We start from the raw sequence: 18,026 nt of genomic DNA, 5'->3' as shown, positions 1-18,026 counted from the left end.
TTAATGCAGATGAATTTACGATGTAGTTGTTTTCACTTACAAATTTTACTTTTTTTTGTTTGTATGAAATAGTGATTTAATTGCGGCCTACCACGTTTACCAGCAGTCATTCTAAAGCTGCTGTTCTGTAATCAAACCAGGTTTTTAAGAAAAAAAGCCATTTAAAAAAAAAGAAGAAGCAACATTTGGGCAAAAAACAAAAATGCTGTTTTAGTCTGGACAGAGGGCTGAAACTGAGAGAAAAAAGATGCATTTACAAATGTACTGTTTAATGTGGACATACGCTGAGTTCATACTGAAGGCAAGCTAAGACCTTCTCTGTGCAGTAAGATGCAGCAATGTCCTTAAATTTGACTATAACCAATATGAATGATAGTCAGAACCAGTTGAATGTTCAGTTTTTTACGCTTCTTTTAAGATTTAAAGAGAAAATCACACTTCAATTCTTCTCATGTCTGATCTGCTCCTCTAAAACAAGTAATACTATTGTACTTGATAAGAACCATGATCTTCCTATGATTTTATATCATCATATTAGAATTGTCTATTTTCTGTCTCTATCGCTGCAGCTGGCCTGCACTGAATGCCTGAAAGACAGAAACATCCATGTAGTGCTTAGCTAAAAATACAGTACAAAGCTGAATTTGGATGCACAGAAAAATACAACCTGTACACCTATTTAGACAGATGAATCTACAGTACTGCTTGAAGCCTAACAGTGAGCAACATATAAGCACTGCCAACAACCCTAACTTATACCTATCTGGGAATCCAGAATTTAGAAAATTATTTTTTAACATTAAACATTACAACATATGCGCTATAACATCTATTGCTCTCTAGAATAAGATGTATGCTTTGTGAAAAAAAGAAATAGGCTAACACCAAAAAGAAGCTGGCTTAGAGAGGTGCTGCTGCTATAAAGTCTCTTTAGCTTGATTCTTTATACATGTTGGGTCAGTGGAGCTATTGTAGTAGCACTTGTGAAAATAGAATTTGTAGTTTTTATTAGGGGTGTGCCATATCATATCGTCAGCGTTCACAATAATACCGGTAGAATTTTCAATATCACGATATGATGAAGATATCAGATTTGAAGTTGGATAGGTGCATCCTTAACTTTTAGATTTCGGTTGTTGAATGTAAATAGAGATGGTCTTCAGGAGGTTTCAACCAGACTGTGCATTTTGGTGTCATATAGAGAATAATTATATTGATTAGTGCAGCTTTAGTATTTCGAAAGCATGAGCAACCTTCATTGGAATGAATGTGAAGAAAGTCTCAGTTTCTCGTAGGTTTGTCACATGACCACTTAGTTTTGTTTGAAACCGCTCAGTGAACTACATCTCTCGTCTTACAAAATGTATGTCACCTTGCTTGATGCTCGGCTTGCTCGCTAGGTAGCTAGCTTAGCTCTGTTCCACAACACACACTGCGTTCTCTTACCTGATGTGTTTTATCAGACATCGTAGCTTCAGCGAGATGTCTGATAAAACACATCAGGTAACTTTGAAGTGTGTAGTCTTTCTAATTACATAATTGTCTTATACTTTAACAGTTTAACAATAAACTGAGACTTTCTTGACTTGCAAAATTATCTTTTAAACTGACATATACCGTATGTGTAATTCATGGCTCAATTCAAACGGGATAACAATAAAAAAGTGTCTTTCCCCATTCACTACTGTTCATATTTTTCCAGAATTGTGGTCCCATGGCGGTCCACCGGAAGGGGAGGGACTCCGCCTCTATATAACATACAATGACCGACACTCGCAACAATGTTGTGTCAGCTTTTCCTGGCTGTTAAGTGCAGCTGCCTTAAGGAACCTCCATTAGGCTGCTGATGGAAATATGCAAAGTGACAATATGAGAAATTCAATTGTCATTCTTACAGTTCTGTCTCGATTTTTGCCATCTTTCCTTTCCTGCCTTACCCCCTTTTTCTTCCTTCAACTCCCATCTCCTCACCTCCTTGTCTCTCCTAGGTCTATTTACGATGACCAGCCCAACGCCCACAAGCGCTTCATGGAAAAGCTGGATGCCAGGATAAGGAACCATGACCGTGAGATTGAGAAGATGTGCAATTTCCACCACCAAGGCTTTGTGGATGCCATCACAGAGCTCCTTAAAGTCCGTGCTGATGCTGAGAAACTTATGGTAAGAGACATTACTGTAAAAATGACTACAGGCCAGAAGAGGCAATAGCAGGACAGTTTGGTCTTCAACCCACATTGGCTGCCAAATCTTAAAATGTAGTGGCCATTTGAGCTCCAACAGACTACCAACTAGATTGTTAAAGCATCACATTGATTAGTTTTTCCATTATGGAAACATTTATTATCTTCAATAAAATCATGTTTCAGACACATTCAGAGGGCTTTTTGTATTTACACTATATTCGTTTATTATTAGTTGGAAAAGTGCTTTAGCGAAATTGTCGTCATTACAGGGTAGCCTGTGTGTGCCCATGTGCATGCACCGCTTACGTTGTAATGGTAAAAAGGTCTATTCATCATCTTGGCTTACTTCAGTTCACTGTGGCACAGTCCTCCCAAACTGGTGTGAAAGAAATATTTAGTTTTTAAAGCATATCTAAATAGGGGATAGGTGATATCCTTTACAGAATATATCATTTTATAAAACCTTTTCGATATACGGTATATTGTGACACAACAAAAGATGTGTTCTTAATCCATCATGTTAGCTATCTGACAAATCAAGATATTTTATCTAATTGATGGAAATATTATATGAAAATCCAACAATACCATAAAAAAATCCTGCCCATTGATTTAAGACATTACCCACGATGGCTTAATACAACCACAGAAATTAGCTACCAAGATACAGATAACTTTATGGCAAAAATTAAAATGCCAGATGCATGTATTGTCAGTATCATGCTTTAATTTTTAAATCAATTCTATTTTTCCCACACACTATTTTCTTGTATTTGCATTTTTTGTATTTTTGAGAGTAATGGTAGGCTACACCCAACTGGAATAATATCCCGGTACTTTAAAATTATTTTTTTTGACCTGTCTCATTACTGAATATGTGACTACTGCTGTGCAATTGTCATATTCTTTCATATAGAGCAGCGATCACAGTTAGCAGAAGGTTTGCAGTGGAGATATCCGAAGGGCTGGGATATAACATACTAAGCGTCTCTATTGGCTAAAGTGTGGCCAGCTAATGACGTGTGAGGCATCCCCATGACCCCGAGTTTGCATGAATTAGGCTACATCTACACTACTACGTTTTGGTTTTAAAACAACTGTCTTTTGCTACGTTTACGTGTCATGTCCACACTATTACGGCATTTTCGAGACCTTAAAACGGAGACATTTGGAAACACTACTGACCCTGTTTTGGTTTGAAAACTTTGTAGTCCGGAGGGGCTCAGACAGAGACCTTTGGAAACGACGCAATGAAAAATATTGACATTAAAATGATTATAGTGTGATTTTTGGGAGGATCTGTTTTCTTTCTTTATTCTGTAGGGTATGATTTGTAGTCCAGGACGTCTCTGCAGGACTTTTAGGAAACATTAATTCAGAAAGGTGTGACACATATTTTTCAAATATTTGGCGATTTGGATAATGCACTAGTCCATATTGCGATTTTGATAAAATTGCGATCCATTGTTCCGTCCTAGTCATAGGTCCTACTCCCTGGTAGCTGACCAGTGGGACATTATGTCGATTTACATAACAGTTTTGGTTAAGTTTTGTGATTATGTAGTTAATCCCCCCTCGTTTGGAAGCTGCACTGTTGAAAGGATTGTCATCTAAAAGCCGACTGGTCAATTGGGTCATGGCTCTCAGCTGTGTGACAAGAGCCGAGAGTTCAAAAATCCCCATCCAGAATCGAGAAGTTTGTCACTGAATCTGTGAGAAAGAGCCTGTCACAAGCCATTAAACCCCATGAAAGGCCCAGTGCACCGATGATGGGTTCAGGTCCTCGCTGCCTGGTTAATCTAAATTTGCCTGCCTTTGTCCTTGCCCCTTCATGGACAATGAGCTGATTACAATGCTGAGCAACTGCAGCGAGGGAGGTAGAGAGGGAAAAGAGAGGGCATGAAGAGGGTGAGCAGACAGAGAGTGGAAGGACAGATAGACACGTGACAGCGTGTTCTGTTTAGCCATACATTCTAAAAAATAAAAAAAGGATTCAACTATCAAAATTTTCAAAACATGAAGAAATTCAAGTGCTGCCTATGAAAATGCCATGAAATAAAATTTGACTTGAGTCTTTTAAACAGAAGTGAGTGCTCTGTCACAGAAACCTTAACATGCCAATGATGGGTGAACATTTTCAGCACCTTCACCCTAATCACACTAAGAGGAAGACCTTTGATTTATCTTGCATGATATCTTAATATCTAAGAAAAAAGCCCAAACCGAACCTTGTTTGTGTTTTCAACATGCAACAGTGTCCCAGTGCAGTTTTAAAAGATAAGATAAGATTTCCCTTTATTGTCAACAAATCTAATGAGAAGACCAACTCCAACAATGTGTTAGTCTGTCTCTGGTTATGGCTCTCAGCCACAAGCCCAATGATTCCTACTGAAGACCTAAATCTTTAAAAACAGTTAACAAATATATTGTATATGTAATTGATCAGTCATTTTCAGCTGGTCACTGTAGTTTTTAGCCAACGTTACTCAAACGGGAAAAAGTCCATTTGTTGGGAACTATTTTCAGCAGCGGCTTAACCAACATGTATGGCTCTAGTGAGTATTTACAGCATCAGGACGGTGTTTGTCGGATTAAGTAAGAATACAATACAGTATGTATGTTCATTATAATGAAGAAACATGGCACCAGTGAAACAGTGTGGCTCATTGATGTGTTTTAATAGTTTTTGGAAACGAGCAGAGGAATAAGACACATGATATTTGCAATAAACAAAAATGTGTGGGAACCATGGGTAGAGTAAAAGAACCAATAAACAGAGATTCTGAGGCTGTACAGTTAAACTGATGTCTGTGTTTGTTTTGAAAGGGTCAAGTGACGGACACTGATCGAAGACTACAAGAGGCTGGGAGGGAGGTAAGTTCAACTATGTGTGTATGCATGAATGTCCAGGAGACAAAAAGTGTTTTTTACTGTGCTGCCAGGACACATGCCTGCTTGTTCACTGCAGAGACAGTTCTGAATTTGACATGACCGTTCTTTCACCCAGTCGTTAGCAGTGGTGGCCCCTGTCTCATTGTTTCCTTCCATTGTGTGTCTCTTCCCTCAGGTGACGGCTCAGACAGAGGAGGTGATTCGCTGTCGGATCCAGCAGAGGAACATGGCCACCACTGTAGAGAAGCTCCAGCTCTGTATACCAGGTACCACAGCCCTTGTGTATCCAATATGATGGCCACTTTAATTCTAGTTAGGGCTGCTCGATTATGGGAAAAATCCAGTTACACTTTACTTGAAGGTATCTACACAAGAGTGACATGACACTATCATGAACGTTTCATAAACATTATAAACAAGTCATAAATGTTTATGACATAACGCTTCTTTTAGTAAGTGTCATGACAAGTTAAGGTTAGGGTTCATGTGTCATGACTGTGTCATGTCACTCTTATGTAGATACCTTCAAGTAAAGTGTTACCAAAACACCTTATCACGATTATTTTTGGTAACTACTGAAATCAAGATTATTTAACACGATTACTTTTATTAAACTTTTAGAAAGATGTTGCAATTATTGAATTAAAAAAAAAGTAGAACAGTTGAACAAATGAACAGTGAAAAACTGTGAAATTTCCCTTAATACTTCGAACTTTTTTTTTTCTCATTCTGAACACAAGAAAAGATAAAAGTTTACTTGCTAAATGGAATGTGCGAAATAATCGTTTTTCTCAATTACTTGTGATGGTTATGAGCCGAAATCCTAATCACAATTACAAATTGATTTATTGCACAGCCCTATTTCTAGTGTTAATGAGAAATGTTCACCTCAGGGTGCCACTGGCGCCCATCGGTAACCTGAAATATTTTGTGGTTTGGCCCTATTATCTTGGGTTGGACTAAGGACATTTTTTGGTGGAACATTTTTCTCCATTATGTTTTGAATATACCTATCTGTATCTTTGTATGCGCAGTAAATTTGTCTTTTTAGGAGCAAAAGTGAGTGAAATTCTTGAACCAACAAACCTTGCTACAGATCCCGTTTTCCATCTTCTTTTCTTTTGCAGTGCTAGAAATGTACAGCAAACTAAAGGAGCAGCTGGAGTCCAAAAGGTATTCATTTCTCAAAGCATTTCATCACACCGTGACTGATGTATAACTGTGATATCAAAAACAACTTACAAGAATTTTGAGATTCTGAAGGTTTCCAGATTCTGAAAGAATAACTTCACCCAGTCTAATAATCTGGCTTGCCCTAGTGGTGACACCATCCTCTTTCCCCACCCTGTGCAACTGTGATGTACTGTTGCACTATAGTGCTATTCTACTTGTGTTGTCCATTTGTACTCAGAAGTTGGATTTCTGAGCTCGGAACTCAGACAACCTTTGAGTACCCCAAGCTGAAAATCCAACATGGCTGCCACCTGCATCAGCAGTTGTAGTAACATACCGTTATTAGCACTTCTGTCTATTTGAAACTTCTATCTGTGGACATGTTACGCTGTTTGTATGCACAAACACAACAACAGCATAATGCGTTGTTATCAACTGGTATTGCCAACAATGGCTAACTTGGCTCGAGCTAACCCCACAATAGGAAAATCCGACTTGTAAATGGAACCCATTCAACTTGGTTGTGACATCATTCCCCACATCTCTGCTGGGTGCGGTTGCAAATACATCAGACCAGCTGTGATGTAGCGTGGTTCTATAGCACTACAGTACATTGCTGCTGCACAGGTTTTGGAAAAAGCATGTTGTCACCACTTGTTGGTAGGGGGCGTGGCCAAAGGTTCAACAACATTATACCTTTCAACCCATAGAGGCTAGTGCAGCTATTTTTGTTGTCCTTCTTCCAAAATCTAGTGTGGACTAAAGCCCAGTTCGGACCAAAGATTCGCGATGAGACAAAACCGTTTTAGAACATCGGAGAGAAAAGTTTCAGCGGTCTGAACCGGCCCGTCTCACCTCGACTCAAACCAGCTGATGGTGTCGCTGCGACTCAGCTGGTGGAGTCTCCAGAGGCTGGTCTTAGAACCTGTTTCAACAGCAAATAGAGAAGTCAGCTTGTAAAGTCAGCTAAAATAAAATGACCAATAATCTATTTCTTTTCTGTTACAAACCCGTTAGCGGAGGCTCAATGTGCGCCTGCAAGCACGTACGGTCGAGTGACAGAAGAGAGGGAGCGCCTAGGACAAAGCTGTAAATCAGAGAAATAAAAACGTGTTTTTGCTGATTCATCACTAGAAATGAAACTGTAGTGAGCATCTCACTATCACTAACGTTATCCACATTCATATTTAGACGCAACAAATGATAAATCCAGCTACAAAAAGCCTGGAAGTTTGAAGTTTACGCTACAGACCGGCGCGTTGCGAGTAGTTTCAACTCGTCTCGTCGCAAATCTTTGGTCTGAACTGGGTGTTAGTCTTAACAGCAGCTGAAAATGAAATGTTTGCTGACATCACTGTTGGGTGTAAAAGAGTAACATCAGATGTAACAGACTTCATGTCTGATCAAACCCAACCATACCCATCAAATGTATAAATGAGTGAATTAATCGTGTTATTCTTGTGGACATTTACATCAGCCATCCCCCATGGAATTATTCAGATACATTAATCAACAACAAACTGATCATTCCAATATGTGAACCCTAAACCACCTAGAAGCACATATTGACCTCATACAAATATGACTAGCCTACACACTGTTTAGGTAGATCCCAGGAGGTCCAACAATGAAAATGAACAATAATAATAACAATGTTGTAAATGAAATATGCACACGACTATGAACATAATATACAATTAAAAACAAACATGTTTCACTTCAAACTAACTTCCTGTTTACAAATGATCTTATTTCAGCCAAACAATGCACTAAAATGTGTTTCTGAAAACATTTTAGGCGAGAAATAGGCAAAACAGTACACATTTAATCAGGGTCAGCTGTCTCCTTCGATCTGCTGCTATACTCTTTGTGTCTGTGTGCGGAAGTACATTCTGTAGTTCAAGCAACAGGCCCTAGGGCCAGCAAGTTTTGCATCATGTGGTTGTTCTGCTGGTCTGTGAGTAGGTAGATCGTGGCACTGGTAAGATGGAGGGAGTTTAACCATAGTTAGTACAAGCATTTTGTGGGGGAAAAACAGAAAATCTGACAAATGCTCATTACTCATTAAAGTCTCCTCTATAACATATGAAGAGATCCAAGTGGTGGAAAGTACTTTGGACTTTTGATATGTTATAAATGGCACACTTGTGTGACTAGAACTGTTTGAATTTTGTGTGGGGTCGAAATTAATTTACACATACTACCAACATTATTATGATCGAAAGCTGGGTGAATATCTGCAAAGTATCCATTGAAGTTACTTCTACGTAAATCAATGTGTCACTAAATCAATGGACAAAACTATACACTATACATCTTTCTGTTGCCCCCTACCAAAAGAGTCTTGAAAAGCAACCAGGATTCATAATGAAGGTTTCCACTGCTATGTGGTTTTGACTGAACTTCATTTTTACCCCATGAACTTTATGTTTGGGCTGAACACTATTTTTACCCCGTGAACTTTATGTCTGGTCCTATTTACATGCCTATTGGTATGAAGAGGGGGGGGGGAGTTCACTTTGGACAGTAAAATAATGACCCTTTCTTGTTCATTACTGTGTACCAAAGGAAGAGGCCATTCACTAGCAGGACAATTGACCCTCAGTGTGCCCTTGTTCACAACAAGGCCCCCTCACTGAAGCTCTGTCACGGCCCACAGCCAATCCAAGGCAATTAGACCATGCCGGCCACCTTGTGGGATTTGTGTGTGGAGCGTACTTGAAGCACTAATGACATAGCCTATACACTTACAATGAATTGGAATGAGTTTGTTTGCCGCAAATGCACATTGTTTTCTGTACTGTATGTGCCAATGCCCAGGTCACATTCTGTTCAATGCCCTGCCACTTGCAGTCTTTGCGTCCTCCGTCCTGGTAATCTGCCCTCTGACAAACCTTTTCACTGTACAGTTTATGAGGCTGCCTTCTGTTCATGTGTATACAGCACATTTTACACTCACTGACCGACCAATTAGATCCCTTCACAGCCTGCCTATCAGCCTAATGATGGGAGCTCAGCACACTGACCCAAGGCTGAACCCTTGTGATGTGTGCACTAGGGTTGTACCAAATACTTCGAAGCTCCATTCATAATGTTGACATTCAAATTCTAAATCAACATATAATTATATAATTTTTTAAAAATATATTTTGCATGTCTATTCATTTTTTTTAAAGCTGGCATTTCTGCACAGTTGCAGATAAAGATTAAGCTACACTAATAGTATTAGTATTATACGATTTGTATAATTTTAATGCAGTGGTGGCTGCACAGGATTGTTTCCTCCAGGTGCTCAGGTTTCCTCCCACCGTTGCCCTTGCTTTTTTTGTTTGGATGTTTAAAGGCCCGGACACACAGTGCTGATAATCGGCCGTTGGACAGTCTGGCGGGGTCGGTGACTCGAGTCTGTTCGGTGTGTTCCGTGCCGTCGTCCGTCCGAGGGGCTGTCGTCCTTCATTTTGGCCGATTTGACATATATAATCAGTGGGGCGGGCACTGCCGGCAGTCGGACTCAAATGACCCATCTGATTGGTGGAGAGCTAACCTGGAAACGGGGAGCAGAATGAGCGTGACTAGAGTTTCTCAAAATCTGACGAAAATCTTTTAAACTGACCTTTGTTGATCTGAAATGAAGACAGATTCAGCAACTGCACGGCCTGTTTCTCTCTTCAAATGTTTTCAGAAACACGTTTCAGTGAACTATTTTAGTCCAATATGAGATCGTATTCTGAACAAGACGCCATGACAGTCTGGCTTTGAATTTCCGGAGAAACAAGACCCACGTGACGGGTTCGTCCAATCAGCTGCCGGTTTTCATTTTTGGGCGACAATACAGATTAGCGCCGCCTGCTGTTATGGAGACGTATTACGTCTCGTCTCTTCGGTGTGTTCTGAGGCATTTCTTTGACAAACTCAGCCCAACTGCCTTTTCTGCCGACGTTTGGCCATCTGGTTGGTGTGTAAGCACACTAGAACACTAGAAAATACCCACAAAGCACAGCTAATTTGAGTGTACATATGATGTATTTTACTCCCGTATACCACAATGCAAAGCGGCCGCGTTTTTTCAGGAGGAGAAATAGAAGCAGAAGCAGCCGTGAAAACTGAAAAGGAAAAATGGAGCGGGCCTTCATTTTTGGAAATGTAACATGCAACTTATACACAACCTTTTACTTTCCTCCTGGGTGCTCGGTTTGTTTAGAAGTATTTTTGTTTTGGTTTGATTCCATGATGCTGAGTGCTTCTGTCACACAAATAACGGGCGCATCTCCTGACGCAAGTCACGCAACGATGTTTTCAGTGAGTGTCCGAAATCTGGTTTGGTCGTTCCCGATATAGTTCACTATATACAGTTCAGTCAGAGTTTCTTGTGTGTGCTAGTAGTGGCTATCGTGGAGCCTTGAGCCTGCAGCATAGATGAGAAGTGGGCCCCAGAGCTTCAACCCCCCCACCCCCCTGTTTGTGCACCCCCAGTATGTAGAATTTTTAATGAATTTATTTGCAAATTATGGTGGAAAATTAGTATTAGAAAAAGTATTTGGTCAATAACAAAAGTTCATCTCATCTCAAGTTCATATACCCTTTGTTGGCAATGACAGAGGTCTTCACAAGGTTTTCACACACTGTTGCTGGTATTTTGGCCCATTCCTCCATGCAGATCTCCTCTAGAGCAGTGATGTTTTGGGGCTGTCGCTGGGCAACACGGACTTTCAGCTTCCTCCAAAGATTTTCTATGGGGTTGAGATCTGGAGACCAGCTAGGGCGCACCAGGACCTTGAAATGCTTCTTACGAAGCCACTCCTTCGTTGCCCGGGCGGTGTGTTTGGGATCATTGTCATGCTGAAAGACCCAGCCACGTTTCATCTTCAATGCCCTTGCTGATGGAAGGAGGTTTTCACTCGAAAATCTCACGATACATGGCCCCATTCATTCTTTCCTTTACACGGATCAGTCGTCCTGGTCCCTTTGCAGAAAAAACAGCCCCAAAGCATGATGTTTCCACCCCCATGCTTCACAGTAGGTATGGTGTTCTTTGGATGCAACTCAGCATTCTTTCCCCTCCAAACACGACGAGTTGAGTTTTTACCAAAAAGTTCTATTTTGGTTTCATCTGACCATATGACATTCTCCCAATCCTCTTCTGGATCATCCAAATGCTCTCTAGCAAACTCCAGATGGGCCTGGACAGACGGCTTAAGCAGGGGGACACGTCTGGCACTGCAGGATTTGAGTCCCTGGCGGCGTAGTGTGTTACTGATGGTAGCCTTTGTTACTTTGGTCCCAGCTCTCTGCAGGTCATTCACTAGGTCCTACTTGTGTTGTCCTCCCATTATGAAGGGATCTCCTATATTTGGAAGGGATCTCCTTATGGCCAGTATGAATGGGAGGAATGAATATAGCGAGCAAAAACTGCTTAGTTGTTCCTATGGGCACCTGCTTATTGTTGAGAAATTGAAATTGTGAACCTGTCTTTTTAATGGTTATGATTAAAGAAGCCAAAGCTGTGATTGCATCTTAACTGAAGCTATACTGTTTGTCTATGCAGATACTATGCTGCGTTAAAAACCATGGAGCAGCTGGAGAAGGTCTTCATCCCCAGGTAGGATTATACCATCAAGGTTCTTGAAGTACAACTCCACTGAAATTCTTTTGAGTAAATATGATATTTACCCCCTGTACGCTTCCAAGATGGCTCTGAAAAGTTCGTAGCTTGGTTCTAGACTGCTTGGATTCCCCGTAGAATCCCATCGTTGGCTCAGAGTTATGGCAACAACCCATGTTACAATGTTAGAAATCTCTCAAACCATAGCAGGATCCACTTCACTGTTGATGCTCACTGTCTCAAACAATCCTCACTTCAATCAATAAATCACTAAAATGATATTTCCATCAGGAGAGACTTCGTTGCAGATATGCAAAAATGTATTGTACGAATGCACAATATGCATGCTATGACCAAAAAAAACATCCAGTGTTTTTTTGGCCACTTTGTGGCAGCAGAACAAGCTTTAAGCACGAGTTGTTATGGTGAACATGTTAGCAAACAGCTGTCGATTTACCCATCTACTTTAGCACTAGGGCTGGCTACCGAATTCAATACTTTTTAGGCACCGACTGAATTCCTTCCAAAGTCGAGTCGAATCGAGTATTGAAAAATGCCTCGTCATTAAATACCCAATTCCAATACCTTAGGAGTAAATCCCATCAGCGTCAGTGAGCCAATCAGCATACATCATGCTTCTCTAATCTAATAATGTTTGTGATTGGCTGTCTAGCGTTACACATCACAGAGACACGCAGGAAAAATTCTATGCTAAGCACAGATACGGGGCTCACGTAGTAGGAGCAGAAAAATAAAAAAGATTTGTTCCATAATGTGTAATGTTGTAAAAAAAAAGAAAAAACAATTGTCTTATAAATTTGGTATTGAATAAAGTATCGCTGAGGAACTGGTATCGATCACAGTATTGGCATCGGTATCGAAATTTTTTAAACAATACCCATACCTGTGTAGCACCCCCACAGTAACATTATTATTGACTTGGAGTGGTGTTTTTGGCACTCCTGAGTAACATATCTGGCTCTTTAGCTGCTAAATGTTTTACTATGTTGGAGCTAGCTACCAGCTTATCACTATCTTTGTCGTCCTGCTGTTTGGTGCTGAGCAGGTAGTGTACAGTGGGTTTATTAGAGCTGAACCCAAACTGAAAACAGCTGCTGTTAGAAACAAGACTAAACCAAAATAGTAAAGTTGTTGACCACAAAACCAAAACAATTAGCTATAATAGGCTAAACATTTTTGTAGAGTTGAATGCAGAGCGGATGCACCGGGCACGAGAACAGCACGTAAGTGATGCGTATGCACCGCGGAGATCTGCTCTACAAGTGTAAAAATAGGACAGTCTTCTATTTATATTTTTTACGCGAGGTATGTGTCGCCTTTTTACACACAAATGGATCATAAAGTGTGAAAAGATAAAGATACATTCCTCAGAACATCTGTTCCGTAAACGGTTCGCATACACTATTCACGCAGTGTAGCCAAAGCGTTAGAGTTGAGTTGATAACATTCTGTGGGTTTGTCACTGTGAGTGACAGCTTTCATATTACACATGGTCAAGTGCAGCTTTAATACTGATTCCTTCTTCCTCCCCAACAACAGACAAACAAATGACATATCATTAAGTAAGAAATTATGTCATTTTATGGGAAGTTTTAATTATTTTTTAGTCTTAGAGCATTCTTTTAAAAACTGGTGCATATAATGGAAGTAAGCTAGATCTCAAATGCTGCTGGAAGTATTACCAATATAGCCCGGCTGACAGTAATGTTGCCTGGTTTTAGTAGCATGACACTGATGGCTAGATGGTCTCATTATTGTATTCCGATGATTTGCCAGCTGTTGTATTGCTTTCTTTTTCATATAAAATTAGACAATGCTGGTTAGATTAGATTAGGCATGGGCCGGTTACTGGTTTCAAGGTATACCGCGGTTTGAAAAAGTCACGTTTTCAAAACGTTCCATCATACCGTTCCTGTAGCATGAGCTGTTTTTTATGAGTCGTCAAGGACAGAAATTGCAGTTTAGAAATCCCTCTCCCTATAAAATACCTTGTGGGGGAAAAAGTTTTTGTTTTTTACCCCGACATTTCAAAATAATACATTTTAAAGCTGTATTTTTGCTGAAGGTTATCATACTGTCAGAATCTCATACCGGCCCATGCCTAGATTAGATAGTACTTTTGGACGTGGACACACAACTGGACTGGTTCTGCTGTGTCTTCTGCAGGGTGAGTCAGTACAGGTTCTGTCAGATCATGGCTGAAAACCTGCCCAGGCTAAGAGAGGAGATCAAGGAGATCTCCATGTCAGACCTCAAGGACTTCCTGGAGAGCATCAGAAAACACTCGGACAAGGTTGGAGAGACCGCCATGAGACAGGTGTGACAGTTAGTGTTTAAAAAAAAACAAACAACAATAGATGGGAAAAGGTATTAACTGTATCAGCTTATTGATATGTGTGTGTGTTTGTTTGTGTTTATGTTTGCGTGTGCGTGTGTGTGTGTGTGTGTGTGTGTGTGTGTGTGTGTCTCCAGGCACAGCAGCACAGGACATTTAACAGTGCCGTAGCCAAGCAGTCTAGTATAGGCCACTACACCAAGCCTGTGTACTCTCTCAACGGACAAACACACACTCAAAACGGCCTGATGATCAACGACGACACAGGAGATGAGGAGGAAGCTGATGAAGAGGTAAGGAAAAATGTTGTGTATTTGGTCGTGACAGAAGGTGATCATACAGAAATAATTGTATTCATCTTTTCCTAAACTGGGTTTTATTTGTTGCCTCAGACTACAGGGTGGTTAGTTTACTCCTTTCTTCTGTGATAGCAGCTAAATGTCAATATAAAATGCAGGTGGAGTTGAGTTTTTGTTTCTGTTGTATAAACTAGTGCAGTTCCCGTTCAAAAACAGATAGACCTCGTGTGGCTGGTTAGCTCAGTTGGTAGAGCAGGTGCACACACCAAATAAAAACCCCTCTCTCTCCCCTCCCAAACCTGTCCCTACAACCTATTAAATCAAATAATTATTAATTTCTTACACTGCACTAGCTTTTATTCGTGTAAATGTATCTTATTCTATTTTAGCCTGTTTTTTTAATTTATTTTTTTAACTCTTGCTCTTTAATCTTTTATGTAAAGCACTGTGAATTGCCTTGTTGCTAAATGGTGCTATAGAAATAAAGTTGCCTTGCCTTGCCCTACAACCTCCAGCCTGTCAGTCAGTCACCAGGGCATAGAGAACACTGGTGAGCCTGTCTGTCTCAGAGGAAGTGAAACCGCTCCTTGGCTGCTTTCACCTCACCATTAATATTATATTGCAGCAAATGCTGTCTGCGTGAAGTTCTGAAAACTGTAACCACACTTATGACCGCTTTATCTGCATTGCCGTGACTCACTGTGACATAAACAAACTGCCGAGGCGACGTAGTTCGCTCCGTCTGCACCACAGCTGTGTGTGTGTGTGTGTGTGTGTGTGTGTGTGTGTGTGTGTGTGTGTGTGTGTGTGTCGGAGCCCCACTCTCTGTCAACATGCAGAGAGGACAGATAAGCGCACACTTACGCGCTCTCAGGTATCATAATTTGGAACCGTTGGATTTAACGTAAATCGGTCCTTGGTAGTACCGACGTTATTGGGTCAGTACCCAAAAAAGTACCGTGTTCGATACCCAACCCTAACCATCATAAGACCTCAAACTTTAATTTAATAATTAAATTTAAGTTTATGCTGATAATGTTTCTCTTTCACTCTTCACTTTTTTCTTCAAAATTTGAATGCAGGGCTTTTACTGTGCAATATTAATAGATCCGCCCCTGAAAAACATACCCAATAACACACGGCTACTCGCAGTCAGAAACAAATGGCGAAAAACACTTAGTGGAGGTGTTCATTTCCAAATATTAGGCATATGAATTGCTTGCTTTGACATGACCACAGTGGTTATAAAGTAGAGAATAGATTTAATTAGCGGAGGGTTAATGCCACAGCACGGGAGACGGCGAGAGCCTTCCAAAGCAAAACCCCACAAAATTATTCAGATGACGTTCTGTGAGAAGTTGATGAGGGAAAAGCTGCTAAAATCAGGAATACAGCACAGTAACTGTAGAAAGTGCTGTGTGGTGTCGCGGCTGAGTCGAGTCCACACTCCCTCCCATTGCTCGCCGGTCTTTGCCTGTAAATCGCGTCCATTTGGTCAAACCACTTCCAGGTTTTTCGGTTTGAACCACTCCGGCCGTTGTGGTCCTTGATGGTGCGATAGTCACTTTTGAGCTTTTTGAACTTCTCCCTACACTGCTGGAAAGTGCGGTTGTAGCCGTGTGAGGACAGCAGTTCAGAGACCCGTTGGTAAACTTTTTCATTTCGTGTTGCCCCATCTAGCTCTCACTGGATCCGCTCATCCGCAACCAGACACAAAAAAGTATTTACCTCCTCAGTTGACCACGGTGTGGTTTTGCGGCCTGGCATAACCAAAAATATAAAGTTTATAAAGTCCTGTAAATGGCAGAGAGTAACTATATATCTCACAGTCTCTGGCTAAACTATTTCAAAATGGCGCGTTTGTTCAGGACACTCGCACTCTTGTGTGCTGATGACGTAGTGAATATTGACGATTCTCTCTGACCAATCAGGAGTCTGCAGGTTTTCACGTCACCTTTTGGTATTGACTCAGCTCGCTTGGAACCTCAACTGAGGTGGTACTAAAAAAAGTACCTGTTAGCAGGTACCAGGGACCTTTTTTCGTAATGGAAAACCAAAAAAGGCGAGTAGAGTCGAGGTGAGTTGAGCAGGTACCACGTGATGGAAAAGGGCCAAAAGTGGTGTTTGTGCAGAGAATGCCACTCTCGCCGGACTGCTTTTCCTTTCTGTTTATTTTCACGTTAATGAGAAACACGGTGGTGGTTGGAGAGAAGAGGGATAAATACCCAGATAGAACGTGTTTGCCGAAATACAGGAGATGCTTGGACAGATTCAGAAAAGATGGTTTTGAAAATGTACCTGAAATTTTACATTTGGAGTAATTAGAGACGCCACTGCACGCCAGAAAGACAGGTGTAGTATAACCGCCAGACCTGAGGAGCATCCGTGTCCTTTTGTTTGCGCTGCCCTTAACATGTCATCCCTCTGCATCTCTAGAGTGCTGCGTTTCAATCTCTTTAGCAGCAAGGACACACAAAACGCAGCCCCCCCTCACATTTATTTTCCATGACGTAACATTATCATAGTTTTTAACTTGTTTTCATTGGCTGCTGTATTCAGCACTGCAGAGTGAATATAGAGTAATGTTCAAGAAATATTTTTTTTCTCCTCTGTGTCTGACAGATTCTTACAGCTCAAGACCTGGTGGACTTCTCACCTGTCTACAGGTGTTTACACATTTATACTGTGCTGGTAGGTGTCTCTCTGTCTCACACACACACACACACACACACACACACACACACACACACACACACACACACACACACACACACACACACACACACACACACACACACACACACACACACAAATGACCTCCTCACTGGGCATTTCTGTAGGACCTCTGCTGTAATGTACCAGCCCTCTCTGTACTGATCACTTCACCACATATACTAAAAGTTTTACTGACATGTTAGAGGACTCAAGCATAAACTGGTTCAAATGCAAGTCCATCACAGCAGAACAGTAACATATTGATCCAAGACCTATTCATACTGAATACTACATTTCTCTGTTCATTTGAGTTTGATCAGCAGTTACAGTAGTGCCATAGCTCAAAGAATATTAGATATAGTACTCTATATTCCATTTTCCTTTCCAACAATTCTTTGAATATATTATTATTATTTGTATTATAAATACTAGTACAGTGCCCGTTTCCAGAACCATTGTACCCCAAAATTACTTACAAAATGACCCCAAAGCACTTAATATGCAACCCTTATGTATACTACTGACTTACTGTGTACTTCTACTTTGGAGGAAAACATTGTACTACTACATTTTACCTGACAGAGAAATGTTACTGGTTACGTTACTGAAAATCAGATTTTCATCAGAGAGAGAGAGAGAGAGAGATGGGGGCAGGGGGTGAATGGCTATGAAAATGAAGAGAGTTTTTGTTATAACTACATTTTAGTGTTGACTTTTTCGTCAACGATATTGCATGTTGATATCAGCACAATGAAGGCGGTGCTGTCTCGTCATTGTTATCGTTAATTAAGTTATCACTTCTGCAG

At 40.7% G+C, this 18,026-nt stretch overlaps 1 protein-coding gene across 2 annotated transcripts in view; it reads left to right on the top strand.

The window, feature by feature from the left end:
• The window catches only part of exoc6 (exocyst complex component 6), a 102,040-nt gene that overhangs the window by 31,383 nt on the left and 52,631 nt on the right, over positions 1 to 18,026 (top strand). For both annotated transcript variants that reach the window (XM_078279717.1, XM_078279718.1), the window contains exons 2-9: positions 1,989 to 2,160; positions 5,010 to 5,057; positions 5,251 to 5,341; positions 6,203 to 6,248; positions 11,794 to 11,847; positions 14,038 to 14,188; positions 14,344 to 14,499; positions 17,128 to 17,196. In XM_078279717.1, coding sequence (XP_078135843.1) covers positions 1,989 to 2,160; positions 5,010 to 5,057; positions 5,251 to 5,341; positions 6,203 to 6,248; positions 11,794 to 11,847; positions 14,038 to 14,188; positions 14,344 to 14,499; positions 17,128 to 17,196 — 787 coding nt within the window. The remainder of the gene's footprint in view (positions 1 to 1,988; positions 2,161 to 5,009; positions 5,058 to 5,250; positions 5,342 to 6,202; positions 6,249 to 11,793; positions 11,848 to 14,037; positions 14,189 to 14,343; positions 14,500 to 17,127; positions 17,197 to 18,026) is intronic.

The sequence above is a fragment of the Sander vitreus genome, chromosome 21 (assembly GCF_031162955.1).
Source record: "Sander vitreus isolate 19-12246 chromosome 21, sanVit1, whole genome shotgun sequence".
NCBI lineage: Eukaryota > Metazoa > Chordata > Actinopteri > Perciformes > Percidae > Sander > Sander vitreus.
Note: the sequence above shows the minus strand (reverse complement) of the source record. Positions and strands in the feature narration are given on the sequence as shown.